At 36.6% G+C, this 25,053-nt stretch overlaps 1 protein-coding gene across 1 annotated transcript in view; it reads right to left on the reverse strand.

Moving 5' to 3' along the window:
- The window catches only part of LOC135195212 (3'-5' exoribonuclease 1-like), a 156,016-nt gene that overhangs the window by 73,863 nt on the left and 57,100 nt on the right, over positions 1–25,053 (reverse strand). The window contains exon 3 of the mRNA XM_064221494.1: positions 10,800–10,935. Within this exon, the coding sequence (XP_064077564.1) occupies positions 10,800–10,935 (136 nt within the window). The remainder of the gene's footprint in view (positions 1–10,799; positions 10,936–25,053) is intronic.

A 25,053-nucleotide genomic window follows, 5' to 3' on the forward strand; every position in this document is an offset into this window, starting at 1 on the left:
CATGCCCCAAGGCGCGTGATTCAAAAGTTTTCGCCTAGTAGGCCTATAACTATTTTTCCGTGAATTTTTAAAAAAACTTTTTTATATCGACGTACCATACGTCCAATCGGCATCCAACAGACAATTTATATCGACGTTTAATACGTTCAATCGGCGTTAAAGGGTTAATATACCTAGGTAAAAGTCCTCACTTTACAGTAATTTGCTTTTATTAGAATCCTCTATGTATGTGGTCTTCTAAGTTCAATAGAGAATCTAATTTAGATGTTATATAGAGACCTGAATCGAGTAGGAGTCAAAATTTTATATTTTCACATGTGCCTTATTAGTTGACCATTTAACATTTTCTTTAGTAATTTGCATAAGCAACTTGTTAAAACAAATTGGTCTGTAATTATTTACATTCTTGGGGAGATCCTTTCCAGGTTTGGGGATAGGAATTATTATATCTTTATGCAATTCATCAGGAAATTAATTTTGAAGTCATAAATTATTATAAAATGTAATAGATATGGCTTTGCGAAAGGTGCCAAGTGTCAGGTCATCTCAAAATAAATATTGTCACCTCCAGGAGCCGATTTATTTCTGTTCAGGAGAGCATATTCCAACTCTTCCATAATAAGTTTCCTATTAGTTTATATCTTCTATTATTTCAAAATTTATTGTTATTAATTCTATATTATTTTTCTTTGTGTGAAAGTGTTAATCTAAAGTTTTATCACTACTTTTGCTAAGTTTTCTCCCATTACATTATTTATTATTTTTGGATCAAGCATTCTTTTTTCATTTTTTTTAATATGGCATGTCTACATGGTTTAACACGGGAACCATTTATATTCCTAAATTTTCCCATATTTTTTTGTATGGGAGTACTATTATTAGGGGGATGATACATATTTCCTCATGAAATGATTCTTCCTTAAATTACTTCCTTGTTAAACTTTGCAGATATTTTGTTGTATAGAGGTTTTAATGTATCAATTTCTAGTCATAACTGTGTAATTTTTTGTAAAGTTCCTTCTAATATCAGTCATGTTTTATTAATTTTATTGCTTTTTACTCAAATGATCTAATAGTCTCCATATGGGGTATTTTATACTTATTAATTCTGCTAAGTTATCAGACAACCATGGACTTTTATTTTGTTGGATGAGGTTTTGATTTGGGTATTGCTTTATTAACAGCATTTTAAACTAAATTAACAAGAAATTTACTATTTTCATTACACTTTTCAAATATTTAAATGGTGGGATATTGATCGATTTTCCTAGTGTGCAGTATAAAATCTCAATCTGCTTTATAATAATATTGAGTGACATGTTTGGTAGGATTATTTTGTAATAATGAAATTAATACTATTGGGAAATGATAACTGATGTGCAAATTAACTACTATACTGTATATATTCCGTGCAAATTAACTACTATACTGTATATATTCCAATTTAATCTGTTTACTATGTACTTGTGGCACACAGTTAAGTCTACTGAGGAAAATGTTCCATGTGTTTTTGAATAAAATGTGCTAATTTCGTCATCATTAATACAGCACATGTAATTTGAATATATGAATTCTTCTACTTACCTGTCTGTTCTATTTGTGATTGTACAATTACAGTTCCATATTGGGTGGTGAGCATTAAAATCACCTACTATCACTGAAGGTTTCTTGGCATTGTTAAGTAAATCTTCAAGTTTATCAGTGTCATAATCATAATTTTTATGAGGTTGGTTGTATTAATTATAAATATAAATTACATACATACGTTCTCCAGATTCGCGGACTCACACATTCACGAATTTCTCTCAGGACCGTTTCCCCGCATTATTCGCGGAAAATTCGCGCATTTGCGATATTTTTCTACGAGAAATATCCACAAATTCCTGGTTTTTTTTTATCAATTTCATCATAAAATGCACTTTTCGTGATAAAACTATTAAAAAAACCAAGTATGAACATTTTTAGTGGTTTTTCTTAAGTTTTAACTAACAAAATAGGCTGTTTTTAGCATTTATATAGGGGTTCCAAACATTAGCGGATTCTAACTATTCACAGGGGGGTCTGGTACGCATCCCCCGCGAATACGGGGGACCACTGTAATTCATAATTTACATTCGTATTTTAATACTTGATATTTGCAATTCAGACAAGTGAATTACAGGTACATACTTTGTCATAGCACATACTTTATGTACATTATATGGCTGTAAGGCAGTACCCGGCTTACGACGGCTTTGGCTTATGACGGGTTTTCTGAAATATTCATTAAAAAATCCGGCCCGGGTTACGACGCTTTTTCTGACTTTACGACGCTGACGCTTACAACGTTCCAAGTTCACGACGCTTTTCAAAATCGCATACTATGATAAAAATCCTTTCTAGTTTAGCACAGTATATTAATAAAAATAAGTTTCTGGTTAGATTACAACATAAATTTTGAGGTTATGATGTTTTTTTCGACACTTTTCATGTCGCATCATATGCGGAACTAGTTTCTGAGCGAATGGATACTAGCTTATGATGTTCCAAGTTTACAACAGTTTTCAATAATGCATACTAGTATATAAAAATAATCATTCTTGTTTACAGTAATAATAAAAAATGATATTGTTATGATACAATAAAGTTTCATATCAATACTTACCTGGCAGATATATACATAGCTGTGAGAGCGGACAGACTGAGCAGCTATGTATATATCTGACAGGTAAGTTTCATGAACAAAACAAAGTTTGTGGTTAGATTACAACACAAATTCAAATGTCACAACGTTTTTCGATGCTTTTTAATGACGCCTCATATGCGGAACTAGTTTCTGAGCGAATGGATACTAGCTCAAAAATGCATTCTATATGAAAAAATTATTTTTTGTCTACAGTAATAATAAAAAAAACTAAGTTTCTGGTTAGATTACAATACAAATTCAAAGGTCACGAGGTTTTTTTATGCTTTTTAACTGTGCCTCATACGCAGAACTAGTTTCTGAGCGGAGGGCCCATATATTAATTTATGCTATTAACTGTAAGGTAAATTGACCGGACAATGACCTAGCCTGGTCGAGGACGCTGTGGAGCGTAACAATACCAAACAACGCCTCTTCAATCACGTGTTTGCCTTCGTTTCGCTAGGTTGTGTCTCGCTACGTTGCTGAATTTTTAGCAGTTTTCTTGCCTTTACTATGGCTCCAAAACGGCAGCGTACTTCCTCCGATGATAGTTCATCTAAGAATAAGAAAGTCATCACCATGGAGGTAAAGTACGACGTCGTTAAACGTTCTGAGAAGGGAGAGACGAACACTGAGATAGGTCGTGCTTTGGGGCTTAGCAGGACGACAGTGGTAACCATAGTGAAGGACAAAGAACGTATTCTGAAGCACGTTAAGGATGCTGCACCGATGAAGGCAACGGTGATTAACGTGAAGCAACGTAGCCAGAGCATTGTGGAAATGGAGAAGTTGCTGATGATCTGGCTGGAGGACCAGAACCAGCAATGTGTTCCAGTGAGCCTAAGTGTGATCCAGGAGAAGGCTAGAGAGCTGCATGAGGCAGTAGTGAAGAAGCATGGGGAAGGCAGTGTTAGTGGAGAATTTTCCGCGAGTAGAGGTTGGTTTAACCGTTTTAAGGCTTGTGCTAATTTGCATAAAGTGAAGCTGCAAGGTGAAACTGCTAGTGCTGATAGCGAAGCAGCAGACAGTTTTCCTAGTGGTTTGGCTGAAATAATTAACCCTCTTACGCCGAAGCGGTAAAAAAAAAAATTGTCTCCCGTGTGCCGGAGGTGTTTCAGAGTGAGCGCGGAAGCGGAAAAAATATTTTTTTCAAAAAATCACAGCGCGCTTAGTTTTCAAGATTAAGAGTTCATTTTTGGCTCCTTTTTTTTTTCATTGGCTAAAGTTTAGTATGCAACCATCAGAAATGAAAAAAACAAAAAATTATCATTATCATATATAAATAATGCGATATATGATAGCGCACAAAAACGAAAATTTCAATATATAATTGTATTCAAATCGCGCTGTGCGCAAACAGTTAAAGGTAACAAGTTACTTTTTTTTCGTTGTAATGTACACTAAATTGCAATCATTTTGGTATATAACACATTGTAAAACGATAAAAGCAACACAGAGAAAATATTATCACAAAATAATGCATGAATTCGTAACGCGAGGACGTAAACAACTATTTTTTTTCAAAAATTCACCATAAATCTAATATTGTCCTAGAGACTTCCAATTTCTTTCAAAACGAAGACAAATGATTGAATATTACTATAATGTAAGAGTATTAGCTTACAATTGCAGTTTTCTACCATATCTGAAGAGTTAAAGAGTTGACCGAATGTCGAATTTTTTTATATATATATTTTTTATATGCAATTATTTCGAAAATAAGAAAAGCTACAACCTTCATATATTTTTTGTTTTATTTTATACATGAATTTGCGCACATTTTCATATATAAAACTCTATGAAATGCCTAATATGAAACGGAGCAAATATTCCGAGAATGGGATGTACGCATTTAGGAGATTTGTGGCGGAGAATCGCGCGCGGAGGGAAGGAAATTTTTTTTTTTAAATTCAACCATAAATCTAAATATTTTGTTAGAGACTTCGAATTTGTTTCAAGATGAAGATAAATGACTGAATATTACTAGACTGTAAGAGTTTTAGCTTACAATTGCGTTTTTCGACCATTTCGGTAGAGTCAAAGTTGACCGAACGTGGTTTTTTTCTATTTATCGTGATTTATATGCAAATATTTCAAAATGAGAAAAAGCTACAACCTTCAATTATTTTTTGTTGTATTCTACATGAAATTGCGCACATTTTCATATATAAAACTTTATGTAACGGCTAATTTAAAATGGTGCAAACATTACCACAATCTCACGTATGATTTTTTCGGAAGTTACCGCACGGACATAAAGAAAATGTTATTTTTTTCATAAATTCACCATAAATCGAAAGATTGTGCTAGAGACTTCCAATTTGTTGCAAAATGAAGGTAAATGCTTGAATATTACTAGAATATAAGCGTTTTTAGCTTACATTGCGTTTTTTTGACCATTTCGGTAGAGTCAAAGTTGACCAAAGGTTGAAATTTTGGCAATTATCGTTATTTATATGAAAATATCTCAAAACTGATAAAAGCTACAACCATGGGTGTTTTTTTAGTTGTATTGTGCATGTAATTGCACAACATTTTCATATAACACAAAACTTTATATAACGGCTAATTTTAAAATGGTGCAAACATTACCACAATCGCATGTATGATTTTTTTCGGAAGTTACCGCGCGGACGTAAGGAAAAAGTTTTTACATAAATTCACCATAAATCGAAATATTGTGCTAGAGACTTCCAATTAGTTGCAAAATTAAGGTAAATGATTGAATATTACTAAAATATAAGAGTTTTAGCTTACAATTGCGTTTTTCGACCATTTCGGTAGAGTCAAAGTTGACCGAAGGTTGAAATTTTGGCAATTATCGTTATGTTATATGAAAATATCTCAAAACTGATAAAAGCTACAGCATGAGTATTTTATTGTTGTATTCTACATAAACATGCGCACATTTTCATATATAATACAGTGTTCCCCCCGTATTCGCGTTCTCCGGATTCGCGGACTCTCACATTCGCGGGATTTTTTCTTTGGAAAATCTATCTAGAAATTATTCGCAGACGGACTCGCCCATTCGCGGGAATTTTCCGACGAAAATAATCACTAATTAGTGGTATTTTGATGTTTATTTTCATGACTCTCTAAATACATTTTTATGATACAAAATTGATTTACTCATTTTCAATATTAATTTTGATTAATACTGTATTAGTAAGTTAATAAGTTTAAATGATATCACATAATAAAAATAATAATTCTCTCTCTCTCTCTCTCTCTCTCTCTCTCTCTCTCTACTACAAAGATATATGTTTTTTTGTATGATAAATAAATGATTTATTATTTTCAAATATTAATATTAATTTATAAAGCAATAATATCAATTCATTAAAGAAAATACCATAGTGAAATAGTAAGATTTTAGCTTTTAAATTTAAAAAAATTATGGAAGAAACGAAGGAAATCCCAGTCAGATTCTTTCTCTAACTCAAGGTACTAAAACTCAGATATACGTATCAAGTTAAGTGACCGGAGGGGGAAGGAGCTGATTTGTGGCTGCCATCACGTGGGCATGAAATTTCCACCCCCCCCCCCTCTCTCTCTCTCTCTCTCATCTCTCTACTCTCTCTCTCTCTCTCTCTCTCTCTCTCTCTCTCTCTCTTTTACTGAGATGAGAGATTTTTATGGTACATATATGTGTAATATGTTTATTAATATTTTCAAATAATAATAATAATAACTGTAATTACAAAAATCATATGTGAAAGTATTTTACAAATACTACGATAATCTCTCTCTCTCTCTCTCTCTCTCTCTCTCTCTCTCTCTCTCTCTCTCTCTTAAAGCGATGTATGAATATAAATTCATTAAAGAAAATACTAAAGTGAATTAGCAAGATTTTAGTTTATAAATAAAAAGAATTACGTAAGAAGAATGAAAGAAAATGCTCATTACCCCGCATCTCTCTCTCAGAATTCCAGTAGCAAGCCGAGTTGGCTGGGGTCCAACAACTGTGCTGCCATATCTTACGATAATGTACTCTCTCTCTCTCTCTTTTACTGAGATGAGAGAATTTCTATGGTACATGTGTATGTTTATTAATATTTTTGCATAATAATAATAATAGTAATATAACTATATTCAAAATTCATATGTGATAGTATTTTAAAGAAGTACAATAATCTATCCACTTCACTCTTTTAAATAAGGACAACCCTCTCTCTCTCTCTCTCTCTCTCTCTCTCTCTCTCTCTCTCTCTCTCCTCTCTCTCTCTCTCTCTGCTATTGGCTGTTTATATATTTCTAATGGTAAAATGTTTAAGATTACTTTAAAATGATATTAATAATACCAATTCAATGGTATATTTGATGTAGGATAATACTTTAAATAGACATTTGGTATTTGTGACTTCACATTTCCATTGTTCCACTGTAAAAAGAAAATGGATGTCTCAAATAGTAACAGTATGAAAGAAAACGTGCATGACTGAATACATATGGGGGGAATGAATTATTTTCACATACGTAACTAAGTCATTCAGTACGTACATAGTATGTTATTTATGTATAAACATAAAATGTAAGATTTACTTTAAAAATAGTATTAATAATATTTTCAAAGATTAATATGAACCATAATAAGATATTTTATGTATATTTGATGAAGGATGGTCTTTAAGGGATACTTTGGTATTTGCATGTTTAGGATAGGGGTTTATGAGCATTTTTTAGAGGGGGTTCCAAACATTCGCGGATTTTAACTATTCGCGAGGGGGGGTCTGGTACACATCCCCCGCGAATATGGGGGACCACTGTACTTCATGTAACGGCTAACTTACAATGGTACAAAAAAAATTATGTCAAAGTGACGAAATAATTTCCGAGATGTGTCACAGATACTTTTTAGTGCGGCAAGAAAGAAATTCGCGCTTGCGCGCCTGCGTAACGATTGTAAACAAAACAAAAAAACACCTTGATCCGTGAACTCCCAGCATGCCCCAAGGCGCGTGATTCAAAAGTTTTAAAAAAAACTTGTGTAAGTCGACTTAAAATACGTCCAGTCGGCACACGGGAGACAAAAAATGTCGACGTAAAATACGTCCAGTCGGCGTAAGAGGGTTAAGGATGGTGGTTACACAGCTGACCAAGTTTTTAATGTAGATGAGACTGGCTTATTTTGGAAAAGGATGCCCATCCGTATGTACCTTTCCAAGGAGGAGAAGTCAGCACCTGGCCATAAAGCTGGTAAGGAGCGACTGACTTTACTTTTTGGGGCCAATGCAAGTGGCGACTTGAAACTTAAGCACTTGCTAGTGTATTTGGCAGAAAATCCCAGGGCTTTCAAGGGCATTTCCAAGAGTCAACCCCCTCCCTGTCCATTGTTTGGAAGTCAATAAGAAGGCTTGGGTTACCTGATGGTTCCTTTCGAAAATTGTTCAATGACCATTTCGCACCAGCAGTGGAACGGTATTTGTCTTCGAAGGGTTTACCTTTTAAGGTTCTTTTAGTTTTAGACAATGCCCCTCGTTACCCTTCAAATTTGTATAATGAATAATGAAAAATTTGTCCATGCCTAAGGACCATCAGTCCGTCAAGATTGGAACCCCCCACTGAGGGCATGACTTAACAAAAATTTCCCCTTACTTGACCACATCGGGTAATCTAGTTGTACGAGTGGAGAGGCATACTGTCACACTCCACTGTCCATCAAGTTAAAAGAGCAGTGAATTCCGTATTCCAATACCATGCCAAGATAGTCAACAAAAGAGGAAATAGGGAAGGGGAAAATTAACATGAAGAGTAAAAGAGTTACAGTTCCCAATGTCTGGTTGAATTCGTACCAGAGAGAGTAGGCGTAAAAGAGCATATTCTCCCTACAGTGGATCCCTTAAGCCCCCATTTTGTCAAGAGGGGCACAAAACTCATCAAAATTGAAGTGGTTACCAGGACAGAGCACCTAATAACTTTGTCTGCTTCTTGGGAATGAGATCCAACCTCTTCCATTCATCACAATCCCCAGGTTGTTACATGCAGCACATGTATACCACTTGGATGGGTCCCAGCTGAAAGCAAAGGTGGATGCTCTCATAACACCCACAAGCCCATTCATTAGCATAATACATAGTGCTCTGACAGGTTGCAGAAAGTTGTGGTACTTCCAAGGTCCTCCACCAGTTGCTCTGGTGCTTGATCTTAGGACACATGCATCCACAAAGTGGAAGACTTTAATTAGGAAAGATGAACAGGTACAAAATGTGGAATCATGTATCGGGAAAGATGAACAGGTACATGTGATGTCATGCAAACATTACTGTGGCTGGGGGTGAACCACAGATTGGCTAGGGAGCAGCACAATTACAGACAAGCAGAACCTGCATGTGAATCCCTGACAATGCACATATGGTTTAGGGACACTGAACAAGAACGTAGGGCTGGAAGAGACGGGGGCAATTCTCTTGTCCAACAATAAGTGGACGAAAGAGCACTAAGTAAGGGATGTGACAACCCTACTTACAGTGTTTGGGTCAATGATGGGTGGCCTGATGCCACTGCTTCCCAGGGGCAAGGGAGGCCACACATTTGAAGTTAAAGGGGAATACTTCTGAGAGCTCTTTTTGGACCTCTTCATGAAAAAGAAAGTTGAAGGAGAAGTTTAGGAGGACAAGAAAGTGATTAACTAATATGGGGAGGAGGGGGACAATTAAAGAATACACTTGTGATGTCTCCTTCTCCTCATTCAAGTCTTGCTTCCCAAGAGCATTTCTATGCTAGGTTTGTCATAGCTAATGTCAAAGGAGTCATGATTGATACTGCTATAACAACTTTCATGGTTAATGGGAAATGCCCTACCTGACAGCTGGATGAAATGAAACACTCAGATCTACAGATCAGACTGTTAACCTCCTTTAAAGCACCACATGCAATCTGCAACCACACCAGTCAGAACAACTACCTCAGCTCCTAAGTGAACCCTAAAGAAAGCTCCAATGATGATAGGGTTCAACAAAAGGGTAGCAGTTACATCCAAGAGATCATTAAAGCCTGCAAAGAACCAAAAGATCTCTGTTCCCACTAACCCAAAAGATTTAACACATTCCTCAAGTATTTACTTGAAGGCATTATCCTATGTGGCGATTAAACTCACTACATGCTTGCAAGTGACCCTCACAGAGCATCCACATACACAATACCTTCCATAGCAAAGAACCAACAACACAAATGAAAGCATAAGCTGATTTACTGAAGTTTATTATACTTGATCAATATCTGTTGCATTTTATTATTCCTTTCTTCCATCAATAAGTCAATCAGTGCAACAACCTCATCAAGCCAATCAACATATGTACAATTTGCAGTTAGTTTGCCTGCTGAGCCAAGGTATTTTTTGCAATCCCAGGTGAACAGTTCAATTTTCACTGCATATCCATTTGCACCAGTGTCATTTCTTTCTTACTTTTGCCCTTAAGTGCAATTTGGTACATATAATACATAATCCCATTGATAAAGGTGTAATCAAGGGCATAATAGAGGGATTACTCTATAAAGTGGCACAGCTCCATAATGTTTTGAAACATGTCTTGAAACTTAAGTCAACCCACTTTCATGATAAATCTTATAAAACCATTCAATATTTATAATATTTAACATCTGCCAATTTCCGTCTTACGGGATAATACTTCATTGATAAAAATTTAAATTACATTTTTCACAAGAAGGGTTTAAATTACATTATTGACAGGAATTTTGGATAACACCTGTAATATGGGAAACAGAATTAATGTCAAACTGAAAGGTAAGTTAGGAAATCTGGAAGTCTTGGAACTTTATCTAACTTTGAATCATTGACATTTGAAAGTGTAATTTGAGAGGAAGCTTACCTGCACCACCTAACCTACTTTCTATCGGTTGATCTAATGGCTGCTGTGGTATTTCTGAATCTGGCATTATAGATTGCATTAAGTTCATGCAGTAGGGATCCACAGGTAAACCACAAGATTAGAAGATTAGTCTCAGAAACTGAATGCAGTCAACTCCCCGCTAGTGTGGGAAAAATATAAACTGACTTTTTTGTTTGGAAAACAAAAACTCAATACACATGTATTTCAAGTATAAAAGGGTTAAAGTTAGACTTCAGAAGCAGTGTCTCTATGATATGGGGAATTGTATCAATTATGCTTACTTTTCAGCTGGTCCATTTTCATCCGGTTAATCTGTCCATTCATTTGACTAAGTTCTTTATGCTTTTCACTAGATGGGGAAGGCTTCCTCTGCACTTCTTCTTTTACAGGAATTTCTTCTGTTTCTATTTCTTCTTCCTAGAAAAAAAATTCACTTACCTCATGCTAACAATAAAATTTTTTAAAAGCACTTTGTATTTTTCCCTACATACAAACCCAAAGTTCTTTACATAGGATTTAGCTTGCAAACATGAGCTAGAACAGCTGTTTAACCTTTAGACATGGTTATTTAATTCTGACAGGTAAGGGAAGCCCTATGCACCTGTTGGTTTGCATTCTACTTTACCTTTTGGCCTGGATACCAGAATGAGGGGTGACTACGGTGGGATGTAAAAGTAAAGAACATGATATTTTCATAATAAAATAAGGTTTTGTATATACTTACCTGGCAATTATATAGCTACAGTTTCCAACATTCGGCAACCTAATTCAAATTTCGCTGGTAGCACTTCGATTGTTCAGTGTAGACATAACAGTGCCATCCCCCAACGGCAATACTAGGAACAACTTAGCAAAGCACTTCATTCTGATTCAAGCATAATGTCCATCAGTGGGGAGGCGGGTGGGCTCTGATCATATAATTACTGGGTAAGTATATACAAAACCTTATTTTATTATAAAAATATCATTTTTGTATATGAGACTTAACCATTAATTATATAGCTGACTCCACATTGAAAGGAGGTGGGGTCATGGACATATTCTACTCCAAAGCATTACGTCATGTAATGAATTTGAAAACAGAAAAGTGGCTAGCATTGAAAAAACAACGCTTGTCGTTCCTATTGGTTAACCCTTAAACGCCGAAGAGGTAAAATAAAAAAAAATGTCTCCCGTGTGCCGGAGGTGTTTCAGACTGAGCACGGAACCGGAAAAAATATTTTTTTCAAAAAATCACAGCTCGCTTAGTTTTCAAGATTAAGAGTTCATTTTTGGCTCCTTTTTTTTCATTGGCTGAAGTTTAGTATGCAACCATCAGAAATGAAAAAAAATATCATTATCATATATAAATAATGCGATATATGATAGTGTAAAAACGAAATTTCATATATAATTGTATTCAAATCGCGCTGTGCGCAAAACGGTTAAAGGTAACAAGTTACTTTTTTTCGTTGTAATGTACACTAAATTGCAATCATTTTGGTATATAACACATTGTAAAACGATAAAATCAACACAGAGAAAATATTATCACAAAATAATGCATGAATTCGTAACGCGCGGACATAAACATATTTTTTTCAAAATTCACCATAAATCTAAATATTGTCCTAGAGACTTCCAATTTCTTTCAAAATGAAGACAAATGATAGAATATTACTATACTGTAAGAGTATTAGCTTACAAATGCAGTTTTCGACCATATCTGACGAGTTAAAGTTGACCGAATGTCGAATTTTTTTATATATTTTTTTTATGCAATTATTTCGGAAATAAGAAAAGCTACAAACTTCAAATATTTTTTGTTTTATTCTACATGAAGTTGCGCACATTTTCATATATAAAACTCTATGAAATGCCTAATATGAAATGGAGCAAATATTCCGAGAATGGGACGTACGCATTTCGGAGATTTGTGGCGGAGAATCCGCGCGCGGAGGGAAGGAAAGTTTTTTTTTTAAATTCACCATAAATCTAAATATTGTGCTAGAGACTTTGAATTTGTTTCAAGATGAAGATAAATGACTGAATATTACTAGACTGTAAGAGTTTTAGCTTACAATTGCGTTTTTCGACCATTTCGGTAGTCAAAGTTGACCGAACGTGGTTTTTTTTTATTTATCATGATTTATATGCAAATATTTCGAAAATGAGAAAAGCTACAACCTTCAATTTTTTTTTTTGTATTCTACATGAAATTGCACACATTTTCATATATAAAACTTTATGTAACAGCTAATTTAAAATGGTGCAAACATTACCACAATCGCACGTATGATTTTTTTGGAAGAGTTACCACGCGGACGTAAAGAAAATGTTATTTTTTTCATTAATTCACCATAAATCGAAATATTGTGCTAGAGACTTCCAATTTGTTGCAAAATGAAGTTAAATGCTTGAATATTACTAGAATATAAGTGTTTTAGCATACAATTGCGTTTTTCGACCATTTCGGTAGAGTCAAAGTTGACCGAAGGTTGAAAATTTGTCACTTATCATTTTTTATATGAAAATATTTCAAAATTGATAAAAGCTACAACCATGGGTGTTTTTTAGTTGTATTGTGCATGAAATTGCACACATTTCCATATATAAAACTTTATGTAACGGCCTAATTTTAAATGGTGCAAACATTACCACAATCGCATGTAGTAATTTTTTTTCGGAAGTTACCGTGCGGACATAAGGAAAAAGTTTTTTCATAAATTCACCATAAATCGAAATATTGTGCTAGAGACTTCCAATTAGTTGCAAAATTAAGGTAAATGATTGAATATTACTAAAATATAAGAGTATTAGCTTACAATTGCGTTTTTCGACCATTTCGGTAGAGTCAAAGTTGACCGAAGGTTGAAATTTTGGCACTTATCGTTATTTATATGAAAATATCTCAAAATTGATAAAAGCTACAATCATTAGTATTTTTTTGTTGTATTCTACATAAAAATGCGCACATTTTCATATATAATACTCCATGTAACGGCTAATTTAAAATGGTACAAAAATTATGTCAAAGTGACGAAATAATTTCCGAGATGTGTCACAGATACTTTTTAGTGCGGCAAGAAAGAAATTCGCGCTTGCGCGCCTGCGTAACGATTGTAAACAAAACAACACCTTGATCCGTGAACTCCCAGCATCCCCCAAGGCGCATGATTCAAGTTTTCGGCTGTAGGCCTCAAAGTTTTTTGCGCAAATTTTAAAAAAACTTTTGTATGTCAACGTAAAATACGTCCAGTCGGCACCCGAAAGACAAAAAATGTCGACGTAAAATACGTCCAGTCGGCGTTTAAGGGTTAAGAGAGCTATGCAGATGAACACTGCCTCTGGTTGGCGCTTGTCTTAACTAGTAGTGGCGTGGCGGTAGAGTCACGGGTCCCTTAGGGGAAACTTTGCAGTGAGGGGAATGCTCCTGTGGCCAGCAAAGTATGATAGGTGCTAGCCCTTGCCCTGGGTGTAGAACCAAAATAAAACAACCAGAAAACACTTTCACTTACACTGAAATAAAGTCAAGACCCATCCACTGTGAGTGGTGGGTGCTCCAGGTACGCTGTATCCCCTGACTCTCCAAACTCAGCACCTTACTGAAAAGGTGAAGAGATACAAGGAGAATGTCCTGTGCTTCCTTACGCAATGCCATGCCAGTCACTAAAGATGGTCTCGAGGTATTGAAAATTTTCAACACTTTAAACCTCCATAAAAAATATATTAAGCACAGATCGCTCACGCCTCCAGTAGCTCGATGGCAGAAAACACCTGAAAACTAAGGAAGTAAAGGCTGTTCTTGCATACTTTCAACCTCACTCCAATTCGGGGTGAACAACTAGTAACTGAACACTTTATGCAATTTGGGGTGAACAACTAGTAATTGAACACTTTACGAATTAGAAAAAAGAATATAGAAAACATAAAACTGCGGCGTTTGTCAGAAAAATCATTCTAAATAATCACAGTAGCCTGTGGATCAATTGCGACGAAGCAGAAGACTTACAGATTTCTGTGTACTGTGGGTAAACAGAAAGAAATAATGAGTCTAATGAGACATCTCTGGCCGATGATTCTCGCAATGGCAACTGTGGAGCAAAAATATCAACCATACACAAGAATCCAGAGCCAACCAGAGACTTAAGTCTGTGATGGGCAGGCAGAGATCCGAATTAAAAGTTAACCCTCGATAGAGGAGAAACGATACTATGATGAACAAAATCTCACTGAGACGGCAGTACTATGCTCCTCACTCGTCTCCGACTCCGAGACTGAGTTGTCTGGTAGCACATTCCGCCTTGGAATGCATTCGTCTTATAGAGCTATCGATTGTACGACAGATAACCTCGATCACTTATATGTAAACCGAAACAAGAAGGAAAGAAAAAAACCCTTTGTTCTGTGAAAATGCCAACCCCGTGATGTTGCCAAAACAATATCACTAGTCTTATCATAACCAAAATTGGAAACCCTTGTGAGGACCGAAAGGCTGTCCTCAGTTTCAGGAAATTAAATTGTCTTTGTCACACACCAGAAGAATTCACTTACATGTATTCGCCTGTACTCGAACGGTACAACTAATAGATGTATGTCGCGAGGAGAATTTACAAGTCTTGTTAAAAAGGATTGCTGCATCAGCTCTATTAATTTTGTATAGTCTTCTCTATTCTCCTTATCAAGGATTTCTCAGTGTTGCTAAAACTGGTAAGCAACATGTCAAAAACATGTCAAAGGGGATCGTCAAATCTGGTACAGTAGGGCCTCGTTAATCGCGGGGAATAGGGTCAGAACTCCCGTGATAAGTAAATATCCGTGTTATCCTGGTACCCCCCCTAAAAATTGCTTTAAACTGCCTACTTTAATAATTAACCCACCCAAGACCACTATTTTCAAATGTTTATAACTGCCTACTTTAGTTCAAGCACCAAATATGTCTTCTACTATCACCTTAAACTAAGTTATTCTTTCCTATCTTCAATTTCCCCTTCATCAGATCAGCAAACAAAAGTATAATTACCTAACAATTCCTCTCTATTTTCATGATTTGGCTGCTGCACCAAACTAAAAGTACATAGTATATATGCACCAAACTAAAAGTACATAGTATATATTTTGTGAATGAACATATTTATGATAAAAAAAAATGATATTGTTAAGATACAATAAAGTTTTGTACATACTTACCTTGCAGATATATACTTAGCTATAGACTCCGTCGTCCCCGACAGAAATTCGAATTTCGCGGCACACGCTGCAGGTAGGTCAGGTGATCTACCGCCCCTGCCGCTGGGTGGCAGGAATAGGAACGATTACCGTTCTAGAACCAGATTTTCTCTTCCACCTGTCTCCTGAGGGGAGGCTGGGTGGGCCATCAATCGTATATATCTGCCAGGTAAGTATGTACAAAACTTTATTGTATCTTAACAATATCATTTCTGGGCTCAGCCGTGTCGCTCCGTGAAATGTGTCCTCTTATTGGAGGGGTTGCTGTGGTAGTGTTTAACACTCGCCCCAGTTTTATACCGACACCTTTTATTTAGGTGAGCGAGTCAGAGACTTCTGACATGTCCAATTTAGCAGTTCTCTGGTATTATAGCAATATTTTACTAGAAATAGTGCTAAAGAGGACACATTTCACTGGGCGACACGGCTTCCTCGCCCAGAAATAGATTTTTCCTACGTCAAAATCCCTTTTTTGTACATGGAACTTACCCAGCAGATATATACTTAGCTGATTGACACCCTTGGTGGTGGGAAAGAGACAACTATTTACTGAATAGACAGGTAAACAACATACGTTGTGGGTAATAAAAAAAAATAAAACCTTGGTTCCTACTTGTTTAGGCGGAAGATTCCATGGCTAATGCCTAGGAATCTGTTTCGCCTCAAGAGCCTCAGCGAGGGTGTGACCTATGGCTAAGAGTTCTTGTGGGTCTGTCGATGGGGTCTTATCCACTTACTCGACAGAGCCTCATGGCCTTTGTCAATGGGGTCTTATCTACTTACATGACAATATGCCTATGCCTAGTAGCATAATTAAGGAGCACAACACCGATCCCGATCACCTGATCCTAACACGTGGGTTAGTGCTTAAATTGAAAAGAGTTATCCCTGAACTCCTTTCAAACAACCCAAAGAAAAAACACGACGTTAAATAAAATTTAACTCACTAGTTAAGGATCAGTATCGGCTCCCTATCCCAGCAACGTATCCGCAGACACGTATCAACCAAGAGAGAAGGATCTCTCGTAGGTTATCTAGACATCCTTCGGGTAATGGGAAGTCAACACAGAGTTGCATCTCCCGTATGTGACAGCTAATATGTCGTTATGTCATATTGTTAAGGAAAGAACAAGAATTCAGAAAAGCTCGCACTTCAAGCACTTTTAATTCGCAGTTGTTTGAAGGAATCATCAATGCACCTATCAAGTGCTTTGGAGATCACATTGTCTCAAAGAAGGCCAGGGCGTTCTTTGATATAGATCTCTTCTGGGTGAAGCCTAGAGCATGGCTAGCGCTTCGCGCCTGGCAGGCACCTAGCGTCTGTCTAGCGCCTCGCGCCTGGCTGGAGCCTCGCGCCTGGCTGGAGCCTCGCGCCTGAATGGCGCCTCAGGCCTGAATGGCGCCTAGAGCCTGGCTGGCGCCTGATTGGCTCCTCACGCCTGGAGCTTGGCAGAAGACTTCATGATTACTGTCTATGAGTCTGCATGCCTCAAGAGTTTCAGCGAGGTAGGGACTTATGACTGGAAAACCCTTCTGGATCATGTCAATGGGGGCTGACTCACTTACATGGCAGAACCTTTACCTGTATCATATCAATGGAGACTAGCCCTCTTACATGACAGAGCTTTAGGTTTCTCTTTACTGGAAGGAGCCTCGCGCCTGGATGGATCCTCAATCCTGATTGGAGCCTAGCGCCTGGAAGGAGGCTGGCACATGGAAGGCGCCTGGCTGGCGCCTAGTGCCTCGCGCCTGGTTGGAGCCTCTCGCCTGGCTGGCGATGTCCACATTGGACACTCTCATCTGTCTGATCTGTTCGCCTCTGGCGCATTTGCGCCAGGTTGTAGGCCTGCTCCTTCTCCACCTCAGACAATAAAAGCGTTTATTCGAGCTGTCTGCCTCTGGCATTTCTCGCCTTTTTGGCATTTGGCGGCTGGCTGTCGCTACGTTGCCCGAGGATCCTGAACAAACCCCAATAGTTTATCAGGAGACTGGAGAAGGGTGGAAGGAACTCTTTCACCTTGAGTCTCTGGCCTCAGACGAAGGGAGGCGTTTGTAGCCAGTTACATCCAGTAGACGATAGGATATCTAAACAGGACAAGAGAGAAGAGTCTTCCTCCGAGGAGGATCCTTCATGAGTACTTCCGTTGCAAACGAGATCTATTCCTACCTGTTGAGGAGGTTTCTCGTTGCAGAAACTTCCCTCTCCTTGCCCTAAGGAGGGGAAGGAGCCTGGAAGTCGAAGGAGACTCCGAGCCGAAAGTGGGCGAACCCAGGCTTTCTTAGCTCTTATCGTGTCCCTCTGAGTACCTTCTGGGGAGCATTTCGAGCCCTCACCGCATCCCTGAATTCCCTCCTAAAAATTCTAAAAGAAGCTTGATGAAGAGAGGTTCCAACTTGTCGGAACAAGGACTGCTGTGGGCCACGAAAAGATCCCAACTCGGAGTACATGATATCCTACTCTTGGTCGTATCGAGGTATCGTATAAGATGCCGAAGATCTTAGTCCTCTGCTATCTCTAAGTCCCTTTGCAGAGACAGAGTATAGCCTGCTACTGTATTCTTTGATAGTAGACATCTACAAAGGTGATTCTTCTCTCAAAAAGGGAAGAAAACCGTTCATGTGGATCACAGACGGTATCGGAAGGAAAGGACAGTTTCCTCATTCAACCCAGCACGATCTACAGCACTTCTGTCTTGGCCATGACACTTGTCATTCACATTGAAAAAACCTCTCATTCACGTCAACTTCTCGTCAGTCTGCACTCACAGACTTAGAGTGGAGAGGTTCTTGAAGGTCCCTTTCTAAGTGAGGCTGATAGAGTAGACCGACTCTCTTGGGAAAGCCTTAGAAAAGTGCTGTAAGAAGGACGTGACTTCTGTGAATCCAGCCTCTCGAAGGCCAAAAAGGGGCGAAAAGCATCATCCTCTCTTCCTCTGACGCCAGTAATTATCTGAATATATCTGTTAAGAATTTACATATATATATATACATAATTACACACACACACACATATACATACATACATATATATATTAGGGCTTGTGCCTTGTATGATAAGGCGCCCTATGAGGTAATGTTAGACTAGCGATAATCTTACGCTAAGTCGGTTGGTATTGCATTCCAGCCTTTCAATTCAATGTGTCTGGGGGTTTGTAGATCATTTACGAAGTCGGTATTATCTTGTTGGTTATTACGACGATGTGTTAAACTCATGGTGAGGAGGTTCTTGTAGAAAACACGAAATATAAAACTATATTTATTCTTCTGAAGTTTTACATGCTGAAGATCAGATATGATTGTACAAGTCTTCTAATAACGATAGCTTGATCGCTTCTGCCAATGATGATGGCTAATCCTATTCCTCTACAATTGATAAAGCTTAGGTAAAGAGGTACAGGTCTTCTAATGACGATAGCTAACTCTGTTCTCCTGTCTACCATCTCTGTTACAAGTTATGAAGGAGCAGACAGTAGTTCGAACATATGAACATACATACAAATGACATAGTTTCATACGAACACACAATCAAATGAGACACGCTACAGATCACGTAGGCCGTTTGTTAATAAGGTTTATGGCAGGTCGGGGTAGTTGTCTCAAGCAGGGAGCTTGGACTAATGTTTATAAACAATTGAATGACTACAGGTGACGGCATGTTATCTTAGCCTACATACTTATTGTATACGTCATCTTTAGCGTCTCTAGTCTGATCACATTCCTGCAAGCAATCTTTTATATATATGGACTAACATTCCATATTTTTATTATGTAAACACTTACATTAGCTCGGTCAGCTACCAAAACCAGCTACTGAATATTACTCAAACTTGACTTGCATTTGACTTATAGGAGTGTGATACAGACTCTAGTGAATATATATATATATATATATATATATATATATATATTAGTAAATAAAAATTCATGGTGTACATGAATTGATTCAAGTAATAAAATATAAAACAATGATATTGGTAAATAATAGTGATCACGTGATATAAAATGATACAGTTTTTTCACTTCATCTCATTAAGATACATATGCTACAGAAAATACTAATGTACTCTGATAATTGCATAGAATCGAAGATTAACATGATAAAAATCATATTTAACTGAATAAAAAAAATCGCATATATGAATTGATAAAATTATTAATGTTTATGCTGATTGATTCGTTGATTTCTATGCTAAATGTTATATATCTGATACATTAATCAATATACTAACTCATATAACTGCAGATAGTTGGTAAGATAAAAGGTAACAGATTGATTATAGGCTACCTGATTTGTTATACATATGTATATGGATTTCATATAATTATGATTAATATATGTGCACTTTAAATAGATTCCTATTGCGTACACGCAAAGATAATTTTATTTCATTTGATTCTATTTTTATGATTCATTTATATAAGAGATTCCTATTGCGATACACGCAAAGAATATATTTCAACTCCTGTTTTATTTATGATCAATGTATATAATAGGATACATGAACTTGACTATTATTAATAGGATACATGACCGAGGTTATACTACTTCACTTTTAACTAACGTTCGAACAACTTTTCGACATTACACAGTTCCAGACAACCACCTATAGCCCAATGAAACGGCTATTTTCACAGGGTTAAAACAACAAGGGGTAAAAATTTGCCTGGGCTGGGTCCCACAGTTCTATTTTTTGCGCTCATACTTATTCTCTGCATCCTAAGCTACACGATTACGTTCGCGATGAATAAAAAAAAACATCCCCAGCATGAGTCCTTCGCCAGCAAAGTAGAGTTGAATATCCTTCGGGTCGTAATTGTCGGAAGTATGTCCCTTTCGTAGTCGATTCCGACAGCCGCCGGAGCGTTCCGCATTAAAACGAGATTAACCGCGAGATAAGGGTGTCGGTCGGATTAACGACGAGATACGGGTGTCGGTCGAGATTAACGACGAGATACGGTGTCGGTCGAAGAAGTCCATGAAATTCCTTTCACATTGTAGGCGGTTGTCACTTGACTGTAGTCATCCGCAGCGACGAACGATTTTTGAAGTTGCGATGTGAAACTCTCCGTACTGCAGGATACTGTAACCAGGTTAATGGCCATTAATCAGCCTGCAAGTGAAATTATACTTGTCACAAGGGCAAAGTAAAATTCAGACGACATCCAAATACAGGGGAGGGAGAGAGCCATTTAGACCAGACGTAACCCACATGAATTCGCTGATATTTTGGAATTCAAAAGAGTCCGCTGTACAAACTTTTAAACTTTTTATCCATGGCATTAACAATGAGTGAACCTATCCAGGTCTATGAGGACTTGTAAAAATATCCATAATTATAAAAAAATAAAAGAATCATTACGAATCTCGAAGAAAATTCGATATTACTGGTAGTAAGTTACTAGACAAAGAAGTGGAAAACGGAGCTAATTGTAAGATTGCCAGGCAACATAAGAGTCAAAGAGAAGATTAATCATGATTCTATGTGCCTACCTAACAAAGTTTCATATTAAATTTTCTCGTGCGCATCCTCTGAGGTTAACTTTTAAACATTATTGTAATAGGTAGGAGATGCAACGAAAAACCCACTATGTAACTAATTTCTATATGAACTTTGGGTTTTCAAGAAAATGTAACATTTTCCCATGAATGTGATTTACCTGGATTGTAATAAGCTAATGTTGCAAGTAAATAATCCATATCCATTATCGTGATACTTCTAAATGTCTATGAAGTTCAGAAAAAATTAATTCATTTTGATGTTATAGAAATTCTATTTCCTTATTTTGTTTATTAATTTTAAATGATTGCAAGTCGCATTGCGCATACCGATAGACACTTGTACCTAACGTCTGCCTTGCCCATGAGAAGTTCGGGCTAAGCATTCCTTTCTCCAGTCAATCTGCTTTTGCAAGCAGAGACGACACACAGAATGAAGCCTGTGTAAGCAGATTATTGAGGTTAAAAGGAACAAATGCTGATACGGCAATGATGACGTCGTCACTTGGCAGGAGATTGCTCTCAGCCAGCTAAGAGTTACGTTACTTGCTGTAATAAATACGACTTTAGGATAAAATAAATTTTTTGTTTTTTAATACTCGACCCACATGAGAAGAATGTCTGAAAAAAAAAACAGTACCAAAATTGAACAATATATTAGTTTCATGTTGGAAACTGCATGATTATGTTAAATTAAATATTCCTTATTGAAACTAATGAAAAAGGTTTCCATACAAATTCTATATATATTATTAGCCCTGTATAAGATTCATATAGGATTATTTCATAGATAACATTTTCACTTCTAGACTTCCTGACTTTAAAATCTCTTTTATTTTATTTTATTTATTTATTTATTTATTATTATTATTATTATTATTATTTTTTTTTTTTTTTTTACATTGACTACGAATATAAAATCACCGGGACAGACAATATGTCAGTAGGTTTTGATATGTGTTTGGAACTTTTAGCTTATATGTCATTGCTAAATATATACGCATACTATATATTTGGATATTTAATTAATCTATGGTTACGTTTTGCTTATTGATTTTTATCGTGATTCCTTTTTTATTATAATTTGTAACCCTTCCGACTTCTTACGGAGTGTATTATATTGACTCCACTTGTATCCATATTTATTATTTTTTTATATATTTATTTATATATTTTTTTATATATATTTGATAAATTAATGGTTGGCTTGAATATGTGGAAAAGTGGTTCTAGCGGCGTACCGTATAAGGCTACTTACGGCATCAATTCTATAGATACAAGATATAAATGATAAGGTATTTAAAACCGCGAGAACCGCTATAATCCAGTTTTCGGATCCAATATCACGAGTTGTAACTCGTAAGACATTGACACTTCCTATTTAATTATCAGTTATTCTACCAAACCGATTGACTCTGGGCGATAAAATATACTATTGGTTTTTCTTAATGGATAGGAATTCACACAACGTGTTAAGGAGATTATTATTGATTTACACCACCCGAGTCACAGATTATTATGTGTTGAATTCCATGGTTTACTGATTTAGCACTCATAATATTCCTAACGCACTCCATTGCGGTGTTTGTTTTTAGTGCTATTAATTCTATATAACGTGTCAAGGAACTATTAACACTAAGAAGTGTTTATTCCCTCTGTCAGACTCGTAATTCCGTTAATAATTCTAAGTATATTCTTTCAAGGATTGATTTGGCACAGGATAGGCCCTTAACTGACAGGTGTCTTAGTGTGTCCCTTGTTTTCATGACACGTGTTACAATCAGTTCTGTGCTTTTTATATCTGTAAACATTGTAGGCCAGTAAAACAGTGATTTGGCTTTCTGTGACATAGGAGGGAACCTGGATGACGGAATGCAACCAGTTTATGACGATTGGTATGAGAGAATTATTTCTACTACCTGGTCGTTAGTCCTCTGCTGTGTTCTTGGGTTTTCCTCGTCACAGACCTACATAGAACATACATTTGATTACATTATTCTGATACACATACTATAAATATACTTTTGCTTTAGGGTTTCTGCTCCGAAGTGTTTATTGTTTTTGCCTAGCCACTGACCCTGTGTTCCGTTTTCGAAGTGTTTATGTTTGGTGTTTATTGTTTTGCTTATCGCGGTGTTGACACTTGCTTTGTTCAGTTTTGTAACAGTTCTGCGCTCCACCCAGATATTCAATGCTCGCGATCTCTTGGGTTAAAGAATTTCCTTGTTTTAGATACGGTTTTAACAATAGGCACGGATGTTTCTATATCTTTTAGTCCAATTAATGGTTCTTTGCTGTATGGTGCGGGATTGCGGGATAATGCGTCAGCTATGATATTTGCTTTCCCAGGTAGATATCTTATCTTGGCTCCAATAACCTGAATGATCATTTGTCACCGAGTTCCTTTTGGGGACTGTGATTAAAGCCTTTGAAAAACTCGGTAAGTGACTTATGCTCAGTGAGGACTAACAGGATAGCCGTAGATTATGAACTTGAAATGTACTAGTGAGTTAAAGATACCTAGCCCTTCCTTGCCTATTACTGCATATTTACTTTCAGAGGGCTTTAGTTTACGTGAATAAAAAGCTATAGGGAAGAACTGTTTATCATATTACTGAAGTAATACCCTCTTACCCCTTGGTCTGAGGCGTCTGTTGCCAAAAAAAAAAAACAAAAAAAAAAAAAAAAAAATTCTTATTTAAATCAGGGATTTTTAAGTTAGGTAAGCTGCATTATTCCGCTTTTAAGATATCGAACGCCTGTTGATGCTTTTCAGACCATAATAAATCTACGCTCTTCTTCGTAAGATCTGTTAAAGGAGCTGTCATGATTGAAAGAGTTACATATTTACATACGATTGTAATACCCACTACAGCGCAAAAGTGCTGTATCCCCCTTTTTACGTTAATAGTACCGGAAGTTATGAATAGCCGACACCTTACCATGGACTACTTTAAGACCTTGACAAGACACATAAAACCTAGATAAACATGTTCGGTTTTAAAAACTCACATTTAGATATTTTACTCTGAGATTATTTGTCTTTGTCTCTGTAGCACTAGCTCTACTTTATGTGAATGTACCTCTAAGTATTAGAAAAGATTACAAGATCATCCATATAGGCATGTAGGGTATCCCCTAAAAGTCTCCAAACACTATATTGTAATTGGGGTGCAACGTAAGCCGGAGGCATACGTAAAAATTGATAATGTCCCCTGAGTGTGCTGAAAACGGTGTATGAGGTACAATCACTTAGGTAATGGTATCTGGTAAAAGCTTTTAAGTAAGTCCAAATTGGTGAAAAAAAAAATTTATTCTAACCTAACAGAGATAAGATGTCGTCGGTACATGGCACTGGAAACTATCGGGAGTCGTTTCCTTGTTTCAGCGACAGAAATCTACGCAGATACGCCCCAAGTCCGATCTTTTATGGCATGACTTTTGAGGGAAATTATATGGGCTATTTGATTTCCTAATGGCTCCTATTACTAACATATTTCAACTTCGTCATTTATCTCTATTTTGAAATTGCAGTGACGGAGTCTATACGAAGGTACGTATATAGCTTTATGTTTGTCCTTAGACCGTATTTTGTGTTAAATTACATCCGTTTTTCCCAGAGATCCTCGCTAGTGGAGAAACTTCCTGGTATTCAGGTAAAAGATAAAAAAAAATTTCTGCTGAATCACCTCTGCGTTGAATGACTTTACTGATATTACTTTAGATAGATTATCAGAGAGATTCATCCACGACTGGTTGGGCGTGATTAAAAATTAGCAACAATAAAAAATGCGATATTTATAACTTCCGTATCCACGATATGTATACTT

This window comes from Macrobrachium nipponense, chromosome 20 (genome assembly GCF_015104395.2).
Source record: "Macrobrachium nipponense isolate FS-2020 chromosome 20, ASM1510439v2, whole genome shotgun sequence".
NCBI classification, from domain to species: Eukaryota; Metazoa; Arthropoda; class Malacostraca; order Decapoda; family Palaemonidae; genus Macrobrachium; species Macrobrachium nipponense.